This window comes from Scophthalmus maximus, chromosome 8, assembly GCF_022379125.1.
Source record: "Scophthalmus maximus strain ysfricsl-2021 chromosome 8, ASM2237912v1, whole genome shotgun sequence".
Taxonomy (NCBI): domain Eukaryota; kingdom Metazoa; phylum Chordata; class Actinopteri; order Pleuronectiformes; family Scophthalmidae; genus Scophthalmus; species Scophthalmus maximus.
This window is the reverse complement of record NC_061522.1, coordinates 25,778,563-25,793,255: the sequence shown is the minus strand read 5'-3', so window position 1 is coordinate 25,793,255 and position 14,693 is coordinate 25,778,563. Positions and strand designations below refer to the sequence as shown.

Sequence of the window (14,693 nt, the reverse complement as noted above, 5' to 3'; positions counted from 1 at the left end):
GAAAACTCCTAATCAAACAACAGTTAAAGCTGCTGTCGGCAGGATTTGCAAAAACAACTTTTTTTCTTATTTGCTGAAACTGTCGCTATATGCTGGTAGTAATATGTGAGACAGATCGTCTGTGACACAATCTGGGTCATTCAGCTCCGTCTACTGCCTTTAATGCCATTTGCCAGAATCCACCGCGCCCGAGCAAAAATATCCAATCATAGCCAGGGGGTGTCTCTTCGCTCTCAGTCATCCGGGTACGAGCTGGGCACCGCTGTTCCGTCCCAGTGCACACTAACTCGCTCGGTCACAACTGAGCTCATGTCTTCACAATGAGGAGCTTGCAGCAGAAGCGGAGTTAGTTTGAAAACACCGTGGCAGAGAAACGCCAAGCATCGAAAACTGCCCGGCTCCTTTGCCAGAAGCTGCATATACGACAAAGACCATGAGCAAAAACGAGCTGAAAAGAAGGAAACAGATCGAGCAGATGTAAACATCGGAGCGGCTCCACAGAAGCAACGACACTGACAGGGTTCATAAACAATGCCTTCTGCTTGACCGGTAATTATCTCTGTTTCATTCATCTTTTATTTTCCATGTTATTGTCGCACTCTGTGACCGTGTGTTACTGTGCGGTTGTAATCAGGCTGCTAGTTGCTAGGCCCACAGTCCTACGGCTATTGGTTAGCGGTGTTTGTAGCATAACAGCGGAAAATATGTTCATGTCCAAGCGGTCTAATCTGTTTTTGAGAGTTTTCCAGACCTGTGTGTGTCGCCTGTGCTCTCGCGGCCAAATGCTCCCTCATCAGTGTCATACTGTTTAGTTAGCTTCACTATTTTATCACCAATGTAGCATCCCGTGCAATGCTAAATGGTAAGTTTGTGTCGATATTCCCAGCTGTGGCTAGTCACCTTCATGTACTGAATTTGCAAATGCGTGATAAATTTGTGAGGAGGAATATTTTTTCATATATTTACACATATTCATTTTGCTCTTCTCCACAGATGCTGACTTTGCTGGGGGGACAGCTGAGGAAGGAATATTCAACACACCTATTGTATTTTATTCATGCGCAAAATAAAGCTTGACAATATTACATCATTGTGTACTTTGATCAATTTGTTATGCTTTTCTTTGAGATACTGCATCGGTCGTACTGAGCCAGTGAATCTGATAACCCCAAATTAATATGTTAGTAACGCCTTGAATTGATTGAAAAAGTGTATTGATAAATAAATTTAGTAATCTTCCCATTGTTGTATGTTTATGCAATGAGAAACCAATCACTTTCAAAATACACTTTATTGCAAAGCAAATAATAAGGTTTCATAAATATTAAAATATAACCTTGAAATAAATAAATGAAATGAAAAAAATATATATAGCACAGCACAGTATTTACATATAGCAAAGTCTGAAGCTAAACCATTTTGGATGAAACCAGTTCACGCTGCAGGGACCAACTGGCTCATCACATGAAGATCATCTGTGTCTTCGGCTCCCAGGTCCTCGGGTGTCGGGCCACACGCCAACCTCTGCCCCGTCTCCCACTGCCGCTGCCGTCTCATAGGCGACTCCCTCTTCTCCTCGCTCGACCGTTCGTCGAAGCAGCCATGTTCACTTCCTCATCGGAGTCCAGTGTACCAGTCTCAAAGCTCTAATGTTATAAAATATAGATAAAAGCGTCAGTCGTCCTGCAAAGCAACAAATGAGGTATCTGAAGATAAAGCTGTTCATTTGCAGGCATACCATGTAACACTGCAGTAGCGAACGTGCTAGCTAATGCTAGGTATGTAAACAAACTAATATAAACTGATTTACGGTCGCACACGTTCAAAAACACTGACGATCTTGTTTTCACAAAAAGTCACAGGTAATAACGTGAGGCAATTGTAACTAAAAAACTTGTTATAGTCTATCAATGTGGACATTAGTCCGTGTTAGCTTCAGGTTTGCTTCTTACCGGTGGGAATGTCATGTTACGTACCTTCTGTTGCCTTGGTAGCATGCACGGGCACGGCGGGCTGGGAGGAGCTGTGGAGGAGGAACCGAAGTGCAGCGGAGAGGGACGGGGAGGGAGGAGTCGTTGGATTTTGAATTCTGAGACTGTCCCCTCTTCTCTCAATCCTGCCGACTACAGCTTTAAAGTTGATAAAATCATCCCTGCATATGCAATGACTAACACACCAGGTTCCAAAGAAGCGGTGTCCAACCCCACCACGCCTACCACATTGATGGTGGATGAAGTACCTACAGAAGTAGTTAAATTGTAAAACGTAAAGAAAAATGTTCTTAGATAAGAAGCCCAACCTGAAAAATGATTAAATGTATGCGTGAGACTTTGAAAAGTGAGATTGCAGTTTCAAATGAGATGTGAAAGATAAAGATAAAATGCCTATGTGCTAAAGTGTTAATGTTAAAAAGCTTAAGATTAGAAGCAATTGGTTTTACAGATGGAGCAAATAGACGAATAAAGTGGAGAAATTGAATTTGTATGTGTGTGAGTGAGTGTCCTGAAGAATGTCAACAGCAGATTGATGAAGCCATTACATGAACTCTGAGAGAGCTCAGTTTTTGAAGTTTGTGAAGAAAAGCGTTAATAGAGTAAATAAGTTTCATTACTGTCAATTATTATCAAGCCTGACCAGAATGAGAGACAATTCCCGTACAAATATAATGATGAAGATTAAGATTAAATTTCGAATTACAATAGGAGATTTTTTTCATTCCTTTAAATGCCTGAAAACAAAACACTGGCAGACGCAGATGCTTGACCTTGCGAATTGGACCAAGATACAGAGGTTGGCACACACAGACCCACACACACACACACACACAGTCAGCAGGGGGGGGGGGGGGGGGGACTTGGAATGCAAGAATTTAGATGAACATTCTAAATTATAAAAAGTTACAATACGACTTTGAAAGAATCAGTATATAGTATAGATCCAACATTACTGTTGAAGTTAATTAGATCATCTTAAGTTTCATGTTTTAAAAGTTTTACATTTTGTTTTTGTTCATTCATAATGTCAGGTGGTGGTCACTCTACACGGGAGGGGGCCATGAGTAAATTCTCCCTATATAAGCAGTTTGTAGGTTTCTTTGTCCTCATATGTTTTGAATCTGCGTGGGTCTTGTTAATGTTAAAGGCATTGAAACTGTTTCATTGTTGATCATCATCGTTATAGTAATATCAGAATGATTTTCAGGTATTTACATTTTTAAAGAGTAATGCATGATTGTTTAGGTATTTGTATTTGTAATGATGATTAATGACGTAGTGTTTTGAGGATTAGAAGACCCTCAAAAAAGGGGAGATATGTAGTGACGAAATGTGTCCTGATTGTAAGCAATGTGAACAAAGTCTTTTGATGCTAAACAAATTCATGCTGGCGCCGATGTGTCCTTGCTGTGACCAGTTTCTTGTTGAGGCTATCTAGTATGATGACGCAGATGTGTCCTTGTTGTGAACAATTGAACATGTGACACCTCAGGCCTGTTTTGTAGATGGTGGGTACAAAAGAACTGTACACCCATATGCACCTTGTTTCATCTTCGTTTTGTGCTGTGAACCACATCTCAAAATAAACGTCTCCCGCTGATTCGGCTTGTATTTCTGCAAACCTCCTGAAACCTGAAAATTCCTTACACCGGCTGCAGAATAGGCCATAAACCCCGCCCCCCATTTTAGCAGATAGGACACAAATACATTATTACATAAAGATTTTTCTGTAATTTGAAGTAGACCTTACAAAAGTGTGTGAATGCTCACTTACGGAGAACAAGGACTCCGTGGCGAAGCGACTGAGCACGATTTGGCTCCACTGTAACATTCAGCATGGTGGAATTTCCCCCAATGATGCAGACACGATTGTCTTGCTCTGCCTCTCGGAACATCCGCAGCAGCTGATTGGCTATGACCCCGTTCAGCACAGATATGGCCACCATGGGTACCAGAAAGGACAGGAATGCGTTTACCTGTTCAGGGAGGAAAGGGAGAGACAAGACAAGAGATGGAACTCTGATGAAGGGTCAGGTGAAAGATATCATTACCTAAGAATTTCTTTTAAAATAGTTTTCAGCATTAATGGGTCGCAATATAATTGTTATGGCTTTTCAAAAAATACCATTGATGTGTGTGCAAATTGAAATGGCTTTTAACCAAAGTGCTGCATAAATGCAGCCATTTATCATTTAGTTTTGACCCTTAGCATGACAAAATTACCTACAAAATATCAGTCAAAGTTAAGGAGCAAGTTCAAATTGCTCACAAGTCAAGTTTCCATCCACATGGAAAAAAAAAGAAAATAAAAGGCCAGAATGCAATATAATGTGCTTCCATCCAATACTGTCATGTGAAAACAAGGAGTTTGGGCGCATCTGTCATGTTTGATGAAGAAGGACCAACATTCAGAGTGCAAAAAAAAGAAGTATATTAATCAAAGGATTATATAGAACTACTTGAAACAAAAGCAAAATCCAACTCAGATTATCCAAATGGGGAAACACAACTGACCTGAACAAAAGCCATCACATGGACACAAAACAGAGCAGGAGAGCAACACAGAGCAACAAGTGAACAGGAACATTACATAACAGAAGAGAACAAACAAACTGGCATAGAGGACTGGGAGCACAGAGACTAAATACACAAGGAAGACAGAGATAATTGGACGCAGGTAAAACACAGGGACAGGTGCAGACAATGTTCTTGTTCTTCTCTGCAGGAGAAAAAAAGGGAAGGGTGTTCTAAATATACTGAAACTTGGAAATATACAGTCAATTGAGCTTAGTGGGACTGCTCAATATTCTCAGATTCGGCATATTACAAGCCTTAGACTTAGGAGGGCTTCTTTTGTACGGAACGAGAGCTTTGATCCACATTTCTTAAACACATGTACGTTTTAGGAGAACACCTTCAGGGCCAGCACGTAGAGCTGGATATAGGAACGCAACCAACTCCTATTCTCACATACTTACACGTGGGCACATCAGTGGTTTTTTTTTAATCACAGACTTGGTAATACCTGATCTATTCTTTAATATTTCGCATTAAAAGGAAAAACTTTATTGTTGTTGTGGAAAAACCACACATCCTGTGTTTGATTCAACATTAATCAAACAAAAAATTCTGCTATATGTTGTTGTTATGCTTTTTCAGTTTTTCTATTCACTTCAGGTCTTTAAGTCAGAGAAAATGTATGCTGTCATCTCAAAACAAAGTTAGTAATATGCAAATGTATTACTTCAAAGCAACCAATGGTTGGAGCATGGAAAATACATTATGAAATGTCAGAGTATTAGAACAGGGAAAGCCAGAAAGAATGAGGGATGACAGACAGGGTATGAAAAGAGTGGTGGAAGAAAATGTGTAGGGAGAGAGGGCGTGAGAGGTGGAGGTGAACCGGGTGATAGTTGAATGAATCTAAAACAGGTAAGAGAGAAAATAAGCGCTGCAGTGAAACAAATTGAGTGGGCCACTATTTGTGCTTTTTTTAAAAAAAAGATTATGCGACAGATGTAAAGCAGTCCTGCTTTTATCAACATCAATTTAGCAGTCACATGAAGCACTAACGCATAAAACATATTGACAACCGGCTATTTATTTTTTGCCATTCAAAACCTTCATCAAGAGACACTCCATGAAATATCATTTTATGAGTGCCAACTTTGATCAAGTTGGAATGGAGTTTTTTTTGGCGGAAATTATTTCCTTCCCACGTGCTGCGTCACTGCAGATAGAACAAAAAAAAGAGGGAAAAGAAAGTGAGAAGTGACGATAAATGAGAGAGGGATCGGACGGGAAAAGAAGAAGAAAGAGAGAGGAGGTGCTGCCAGACATCAGTTATGACAGGTGACTTCTTAGCACAGCTACTGTGTAAGTGTGTGGAGCCTGTGTGAGAGTCTGGTGAGGAGAGGAAACGTGCATGGACGTGTGAGGTGGTAATTTGTGTTGATGTTCACTGGCTTGCAACAGCTTTAACATCGGTTTCTCCCTACAGCAATCCCTCTACACACACACACACGCACACACACACAAAGTGCTGTTGTTTTTGTAAGGGATAATCATGGATGAAAAATGTTAATGGCTTTAATGAACAGGCTGGCTGACTTCTGAGGGTCCCCTGCCTTTGAGTCATTGATGGCTGATTAAAGTTGAAAAGCACAGCAGAAGGAAAAGCAAAAAGCCTGGCTTAAGAGTGAGACAAAACCCCATCTCAAGTTGAAAGCAGAAAAAGGAAAAAAAAAGAAGAAAAAAAGCAACCAAAAAAATTTACTGGCAAAGCCTCTCTGGGACAGAAATGCAAGGAAATTCAGAAGGGAAGATGACTGGGGAAATGGGCAACACATTGAAAAAATAACAGTGAAAACAGTGTCTTAATTTGAAATTTTAATGAGTACAGAAGGTGTAAGGTCACAAAATCTTTATTCTTTTAACATATTCTTTGCCTCCACAGACTACAGGACTACTACCTCACTGACAGAACTCAGGCTACTCAGTTTGATGGTTTTACTTCTGGCATGCTTACAGTGCGTAAGGGAGTTCCCCAGGGTTCAGTTCTGGGACCGCTTTTATTTATTTTATATATTAATAGCCTTGGACAAAATGTCCCAAATGCTGCTTTTCATTTCTATTCGGATGACAGTGTAATGTATTGTGGTGCTTCCTCGCCCAGTAAGGCTTTTGAGTACATGCAAAGTGCTTTTGATTGAGTTCAGGATCAGATTTCTCAACTGAAGCTTGTTCTCAATGCTGAAGAAACCAAACTTATGGTATTTTCAAATTCCAAAAAGATTGTGTTAAGTCAGAATATTTTAACTTCATAAGGTAATGAAATTGAGGTTGTGTCTACTTAAAAATACTTGGGATTTATGATTGATGACCATATCTCTTTTAAAACTCACACACAAGACCTGGTGAAAAAGTTGAAACTAAAGTTAGGTTTTTACTTTAGGAACAAATCATGTTTTTCTCTTGAGGCCAGACGACGACTAGTTGAAGCTACCTTCCTGCCGGTTATTGATTATGGTGATCTCTTGTACATAAATGCATCAGGTCACTGGCTACATATGTTGGACACTGTATATCATGGGGCCCTGAGGTTCATTACAAACAGCAGAGCCTTAACTCATCACTGTACGCTGTACTCAAGAGTTAACTGGCCTTCTCTTTTTATGTGTACTGGTATGTTTTTAATCTACAATGCGATTTTAGGTAAACTCCCCTGTTATTTGTCATTGTATATGTCCCGAAAATGTGTCCCCCATGGGTCACGGTCTCAGGGCATGGTGCTTATGACTGTACCTCAAGCTCGGACAGAGCTTGGTCAAAAGGCCTTTAAGTTTTTTGCCCTGTCTTCATGGAATAACCTGCAGAAGCAGCTCAAGCTTCAAGACCTAGTGACTCTTAATGAATATAAGGCTGTTTGAAGTCGGACTCCATTGGAAACTGTGAATGTTTTAGTCAGTAATTTTATATTTATATTTTTTATATTTTTACAATTGCACTTAACTTGTTGAACACGTTTTGTGTTTTATGTGTAACTGTGTACTGTAAATGCTGCTGGATGCCTGAATTTCCCTCGGGATAAATAAAGTATCTACTACTGCTGTCCATCTTGGCCAGGTCTCTCTTGAAAAATAGATTTTAATCTCAATGAGACTAACCTGATTAAATAAAATAAAAACAAATAATACTGCATGCGGAGCTTGAACTGTGTATAATATATGACTCTTATAATGGACTGAGAACCAATTTTTCTAATTCACCTCCTTATCACTGGAGATTTACGACTAGCTGGTAGAACATGTCTTTTCTGTGGGATGTGACTGAAACATTGAAAGCATCCTGCCATGTTTGTGGACACAGAGCTGTTGAGTTGTAAGAGCTTAGCATCACACGGTATGCAGACTGGTGAAAGTAGGGATTAAACCCCCGGCTTTTTGGATGGTGGACAACCCTCTCCACCTCCTGAGCCACAGCTGCCCACAATTATAGTTCTGCTATAAAGTGCTGTGAGGAGTGAGTTTGATTTATTGAAGAGCCCCCATCCTAAACAGATTATCTGAGTCCACTACTTGAAAAAGCTTCAGTGGGCCAGTCATTTCCTTTACCGAGTCTCAGGCCTCTGTGCATTGCTGTTGTACACCACTGCCTCCAGTCTGAACTTCGGCTTACTTTGGACTTCCACATTTAAGAGTCTGCTTCAGAGGGATCCAATTCATTCTCCTGAGAGTGAGTTGCAGGCTGATTAATTATGCTGTGCAGTGTCAGTGTTTAATTGCCATGCAGGAACAGCTCATCTCTTTTCTTCCAACAGACAGCACTGGATTTTTAAAAATTTCCTAGACACTATGCTTGTGTTCTCCACACAAGTGGTTTAGTAGCCTTAATTTAATCACATATTTAATATTGCAATAATTGGAAGGTAGATATTTTTGAAAATATACATTTTAACAGTTTGCTGTTAACTCTGTTGTACTTAACTCAGTATAATCTCCTTAAACTGTCAATAAAATTTTCATATTCTTAGCCAATTCATTCAATTATATGCTTACAGTATTTAAAAAGTACAGTGGAAGGAATTATTTCAGGCATCCCTGATTCCAGAAGTCAAAGGATCCATGAGTTCTGGATAGAAAAATGTGACTCACAGTCGCAGCACTTCTGGGCATGAAACTCAACTATGGTTGATTTGTCAGTACATGATGAACAGCGGCGTTACAAAACATATGGTGCTCGGCTTCATGAAAAAACATCTGGAGAGATATTCACTTTTGGTCCAAAGGTGCATTGCGGTGAAAAACATCCAATCACAGAGCTTAAATCTGTTGCATGCGATTACTGCTCAGAAAACTGACAATACAACCTGTAGCTTAAATCAACCCACAATTGTGGGTTTATTTTGGGATAAACTCAGGAACAATTGTGCCATCTTTTGTTCTGTCTCAACACCTTTGATTATTGCCACTGACTGGTATCATAGTTTTAAATCAATATCCCAAATGGAAACAGTGGACTCTCCTCGATAATTTCTTTTCAGACATCTCATGTTTTTTCAGTATGCTTGGGCAAACATTGTCTAAATACCCCAATTCCCATGAACCGTGGCCACTGTTGCTATGGAGAAGAAGCCAGTAAGAATGGTAGCAAATTCATAATGCTTCATCATTGAGAACCTTGCGTCACAGTCGCTGAATTGATCCAGGATCTAAAACTTAATATTCAACCTGTAGATTGTGCTGTCAACATTCTCAAATGTATCTCATCTAATGAGGCATAAAAACATTTTTGAAGTAATACATTTGTTTTCTTTATTCATGTACACATGCTTTTAATAAAATTTCATAAAAGAACCAAATATTTTCAACATCAGTGGATGATTCAGATATCTTCAAGGTTTTCTAATCAAAAAAGATCCAGCCCTTAGTCATGCAACACTGTCTACTGGGAAAATGAATGTAACGTCCATTTAGTCCATGAAACGGGTGTGTGAAAGGGCTCACATCAGGAAGGTCAAATAGTTAGTGAAACACTTTCCCCCACACCTTTTCAATGTCAGAATTTATGTAACTTTCCAAAACAAACAATTCGGAGACCACTCACGCCCTTAATGCAGTGAGTGGCCAGATGTCAGGAGGCTACAAAGGAGCCAGTCCTTGATCTTCCCTCTAAAGCTCTATACCACTGCAGCGATGGTATTACCAAGTGCAACACTGTGGATGTCTTTCACAGCAGACTGTCCATAGTGTGCTGTTATTGTCATTTGAGCGATTATGGTGTATTGTCCCCCATCAGCATTACACCATGTATTACAGATGATTGTAATAAATCAATCATCCACGTCAACACAAGTAATCACAGTGTCACTGACGGCTTAATCAATGTTTATGAAAGAGAGTCAATTATTATAGTTACTGTTGTTATTATACAGAATCCAATGAATTTAGTGATTATAACAATTACACCTGATAATGGGTGTTGGACCCATTGTACCCGGGTGGGACAAAACCCACCCACTTTTCAAGACCAATAATATTGGACCCACCCAGTTTTACCATCTCTAATTCAGCGCATCTGTCTATTCACTCAGTGGTACTTTCAGAGCACTGTCAGTCAAATCCATTCCACTGCCCCAATAAATTAAACTCAATACCGCATTTTCGCTACTCGCCTTCCACGCTCCTGCTTTCTGACACCCCTCAAATCCATTCGCTCGATTTGCTCATTGAGTCCATATAAATTAAACTCCATACCACACTTTCCCCACTCCCGCTGGCTATACCGAGACACACAAGCCAATCTCCCACTGAGGCAGCAGCAGCAGACTACACAGAGCACCAAATGCATATATGCTGTTCAGTTGGGTCTGGCTGTGGACACCTACTGTCACTAGAGAAATATGGCATGTTGATGAATGTTCACAATTTCTTCGCCTGTTGCTTTTAAAGGCATCATGTAAATATTAGAAGTTGTTGTTTTCATTTTTGGGAAACCTTGCCAGGTATGTTGTATTTGTTTTTGGCTTTAAAATCAATTCTTATGTAATGAGGGTGAGTCGAACTCACGACCTCCGGCATGAGAAACGAACGTGTTACCAAAAGAGCTAAATACCTGAAGCCAAAATACAATGATGCGGAGTGATCTATAGGCACACTGCTCAGTATTCGACCGGCTGGCCTCTGTTACACTTAATTTAAACACACCAGAAAACAGGAAATGGCATCTACTCTCGTAAAAAAAAATTGTATTTTCCAGATGTGGATTTGATTCAATTAGTCTATTCCCAGTTTTGAGAAAAGCCCAAGCGAACAACTCATTTCATTTAGAGGTTTTGCAAATCAAGTTCAACACAATGAGGCTGCCCCTCTGTATTTCCACTAGCTCCGAGACTGCTCACACTGTGAAATCTCCCCTGGCTCCATTGTGCAGCTCCCAGCTAAGGGCTTCTTTTGGTTTAATGAACGCCATCTTGAACCTGTCACATAGCAACCTCCGCGACATGCATTTGTCATTGCGTGATATTTCAAGGTCATTTGCATTATATACCTCCCCTCTTGATTTAATTTACATAACAGAGACAGACAATAAAGGCATTTCGGCTTCCTTCTTTTTATCATTCACTCAATTAATTATTCAACATTAATCCTACCTTCAAATGCTTTTCACATTATTCCAAGTATATTAACATCGGATAAACAGGACCTTTATGTATTTTACATTTTGCAATGTTTTTTTTTTCTGTTGTATGAAATTAAATTAAAAGCATGTAAAGGCCCAGTCACACCAGAAAGTAGCTTAGCATCCCCATGTCCCAATATAAAACATGTGGCTCTACCTCAGTGAAAACTTGCTGGCAAACTACTGCAGCTGGTTAACATGTTAAGTAACCAGGACAACTATTCCCAGTTATGTAGTTCAAAAGGAAGTAAAGTTTGATGTATTCATTTCTAAAGAGATTACTTTTTTAAAGGTCCTGCTCCTTTAATCTTCATAATTTCTTTTGTTCAAATGAAGTTAAACAGCTTTCTTTTTTATTTATTTTCAAAAGGGAGAAGAGAGAGCATTTGTTTGACCAAACCAAAAAAGCCCTTCTGCTTTCATTTGTTTAAAGGTCATTGTAACTGATTATTATAATAATAATAATAATAATGGTGAAATACCGTGATAACCACGATATTTGCTGCGACGGTTATTGTACTGTGAAAATGTCATACTGTTGCAACCCTTATGACAGCAGCATGTCCCTGTGAGCTCAGTGCAGACACTGTGGAAACATATTACAGTGGCAGGAGGTGGTGGGGGCAAAGTGTCCTTTACTAGTACAATGCAAATATCAATAATGGTAAATGTGTTACTTGGTAACTCCAGCGTTGAGTTATTTATAAATTGTATCCTTTAGCTAGCTTGCGTATAATAGAAATCAATCATGCATCAAGATTAAAGCGGGTGAAAAGAAAGAGCTTCTACTAGTTTAATCATAAGAATTGGTAAATGGACTGTTTATATAGCGCTTTTCTAGTCATATACACCACTCAAAGCGCTTTACAGGAAAGTCATATTCACCCATTCACACACATTCATAAAGCGCTGCTATTTACTGCGCATTTTTCTGTCACATTCATACACATTCATACACTGTTGGAAGAGCCGTCAGAGAGAAGTTAGGGTTAAGTGTTTTGCCCAAGGACACAACGGCATGTGGACTGGCGGAAGCTGGAATCGAACGACTCTACGTCCTGTACCACAGCTGCCCTCAAGAAAAGAAAATTGAATAAATAGTGGAAGCACTAAAATTATTAAATTTATTTATTTTACATTAAACCTTTAAAAACTAGTATACAAACACAAACACACACACACACACACACACACACAAGTTCAAATCAATTAAAGATGGCATGTGGGGACAGAAAGAAAAACTGGTGCGTTGTGATCACTGTTCTTCACATCTTCTTTAGCTGTTGCCCTTGAACATGTTTACTTGATTAAATATACATACAACCTTGGTGAAAGAAAGTCAACGCCAAATTGTCATCAAAATCCAAATTATATTTCATAATGCAGATGAAAATCAGTATGTCTGTGATTGAAAAAAAATTGTTGAACAATCTGCCTCCTGTTTGCGCCTGCACACACATGCCCACGTGTATGTGAACAGTCATGTGATATACAGCTTTCAGGTGTGTGAGTCTGAACGCCGATTAAAAATAATACGGAGCTAAAATGCTTGTCTGGACGGAAATCATTATTGTTTGGACAAGTGCCTGCACCAGCACTGCTCTCATATGCCACTGCAGCAGAATGACTCTCATTTATTCTGGTCCATGTACTGAAATAACATTTTGTACTGTTGTACTGAAATAACACTTTGCACTGAACTAACATATAGCTAATTAATGACATATAGCTAAATACTGGAATAACATAAAGCTAAATAAATACTGACACCTGTATAGCTTGACATACGTTATACTTAAGATTTTATAACAAATCTTGCAGAGCCTGCACTATGTGCATAAGACTAATTAACATACAGACAGTAGATGTCACAAGATGTGCTGCTCAGAACAAATTGTTCCGCTCAGAACAAATTTAGCCTAGGACAGCAAAATAATTACTCAATAACGATTACGATAAGTCCAGACACATAGTCATGCGTTTCACCCACGTACAGACCGCACCCACCATGCGGGATGAATAGCAAATGAACTATTGTACCAGGTTCCTGTCCTCTGCGTGATCCAGCCCTGGTTGGTGACTCGTGAGACAGAAACCCAGAGACTCTGTAAGTATTGTTATTGCTTGGAGCAAATAAACATGATTTGATTGAATGCATTGAACTCAGGACTGTTTTCTCCCTCTTAATAAATGAACACACGGCGAGGACATGGCCGAGGTCTAGGACGAGAATCCTGCCGAACATCCACCATCAACAACGGCTGTCAAATATAGCTGTGACAACCAGATGATAGGTTACAGTATAATTCACTCAATTGATTACCTCTGCTGCCTTTAAAGCCAAAGGATGAAAGGACAAATTTTGCACCGCTGTCAAACTGGTCTGGTCTGTGAGACACCCCTGTCAGTAAAACGGCTCCCTGATGCACTCTTCCACCTCACAATTATAACATTACCTGCTGTGTTTTGACTTAATTCTTCATTACACCACCCTGGTGTTTCATATTTATTACATTTAGGTAACCCAGTTGTGAGACAGGAGTCAACATAACACAATTTTGAATGAACTGCGGGTCTAATTGTATTGTTAGGCACCAAGCTAAGATATAAGTATGGCGTCATGTAAAATACATGCCAGGTGCACTTGAGTGAGCGAGCATCGCTGCTCCACCTGCACAACTGTCCCTTCACAGTGCTGCTCAACGCCACTGGACAGTAAATCGCTCGACAAGTTGAATTTTGAGACTTTGGAAGAGGGGACATTGGCTGATGCTTCCCTTCTTCTATTGGATAGACTGGACTGACATAAGTGAGACATAACTAAATAATCACCTTTTTTTGCACATATTTGGATTTTTTGATTATTTAGACATTTTGAACAAATCATGCAATAACACAAACTCTTCAATATGTGGCCCAGATCTAATTTGAGGCTATTTTTTAAAAACAAGTTTATTTACTGTTATAGTATTTTATAGTTAACCACAGATCTCTAATACATTTATCTTATCTATGTAAAAAGTGCTGCACTTAAAACTGTCAAATGTGTCAACATGTTTAAATTTGCTCTGATATATAGTATTGTCATGAGAATGGTTTGAACTATGTTTACAGATGATGCTTGAGCCACAGGGAACTATAATCATATATTCCTAAGGAGTTGGAGACTATTTGACCATGAACACTGTGTCTGCTGGATGTGAACATAAGCAACAGTTCAATATGAAATACCTACTTTACTTGCATGTTTCCAGTTATGGAATGGGCTTTTGGGGCCTTTTGTCTTCTCTTCTAAGACCTCTTTTCTTGGACTTGTGTAGACTTCTCCTTGTGGACTAATTTAATTTTGATATGGCCTTATCCAAGTAGTCCTTGTAGGTTTCACATATTCTGACAACGTCTATCTTTGTCTGGGTTTGTTGACAGCGTGGAAGTACACAAATTGAGACACAGCGATACTTTATAGTTGAAAATACAAAACAAATTTGTTGTCAACATGATGGCACCCATGTATATTTT

General features: G+C 39.4%; 1 protein-coding gene across 1 annotated transcript in view; it reads right to left on the bottom strand.

Annotated features, from left to right (window-relative positions):
- Nucleotides 1-14,693, bottom strand: part of ntsr1 (neurotensin receptor 1 (high affinity)) — a 108,184-nt gene that overhangs the window by 55,437 nt on the left and 38,054 nt on the right. The window contains exon 2 of the mRNA XM_035645571.2: nucleotides 3,769-3,970. Within this exon, the coding sequence (XP_035501464.1) occupies nucleotides 3,769-3,970 (202 nt within the window). The remainder of the gene's footprint in view (nucleotides 1-3,768; nucleotides 3,971-14,693) is intronic.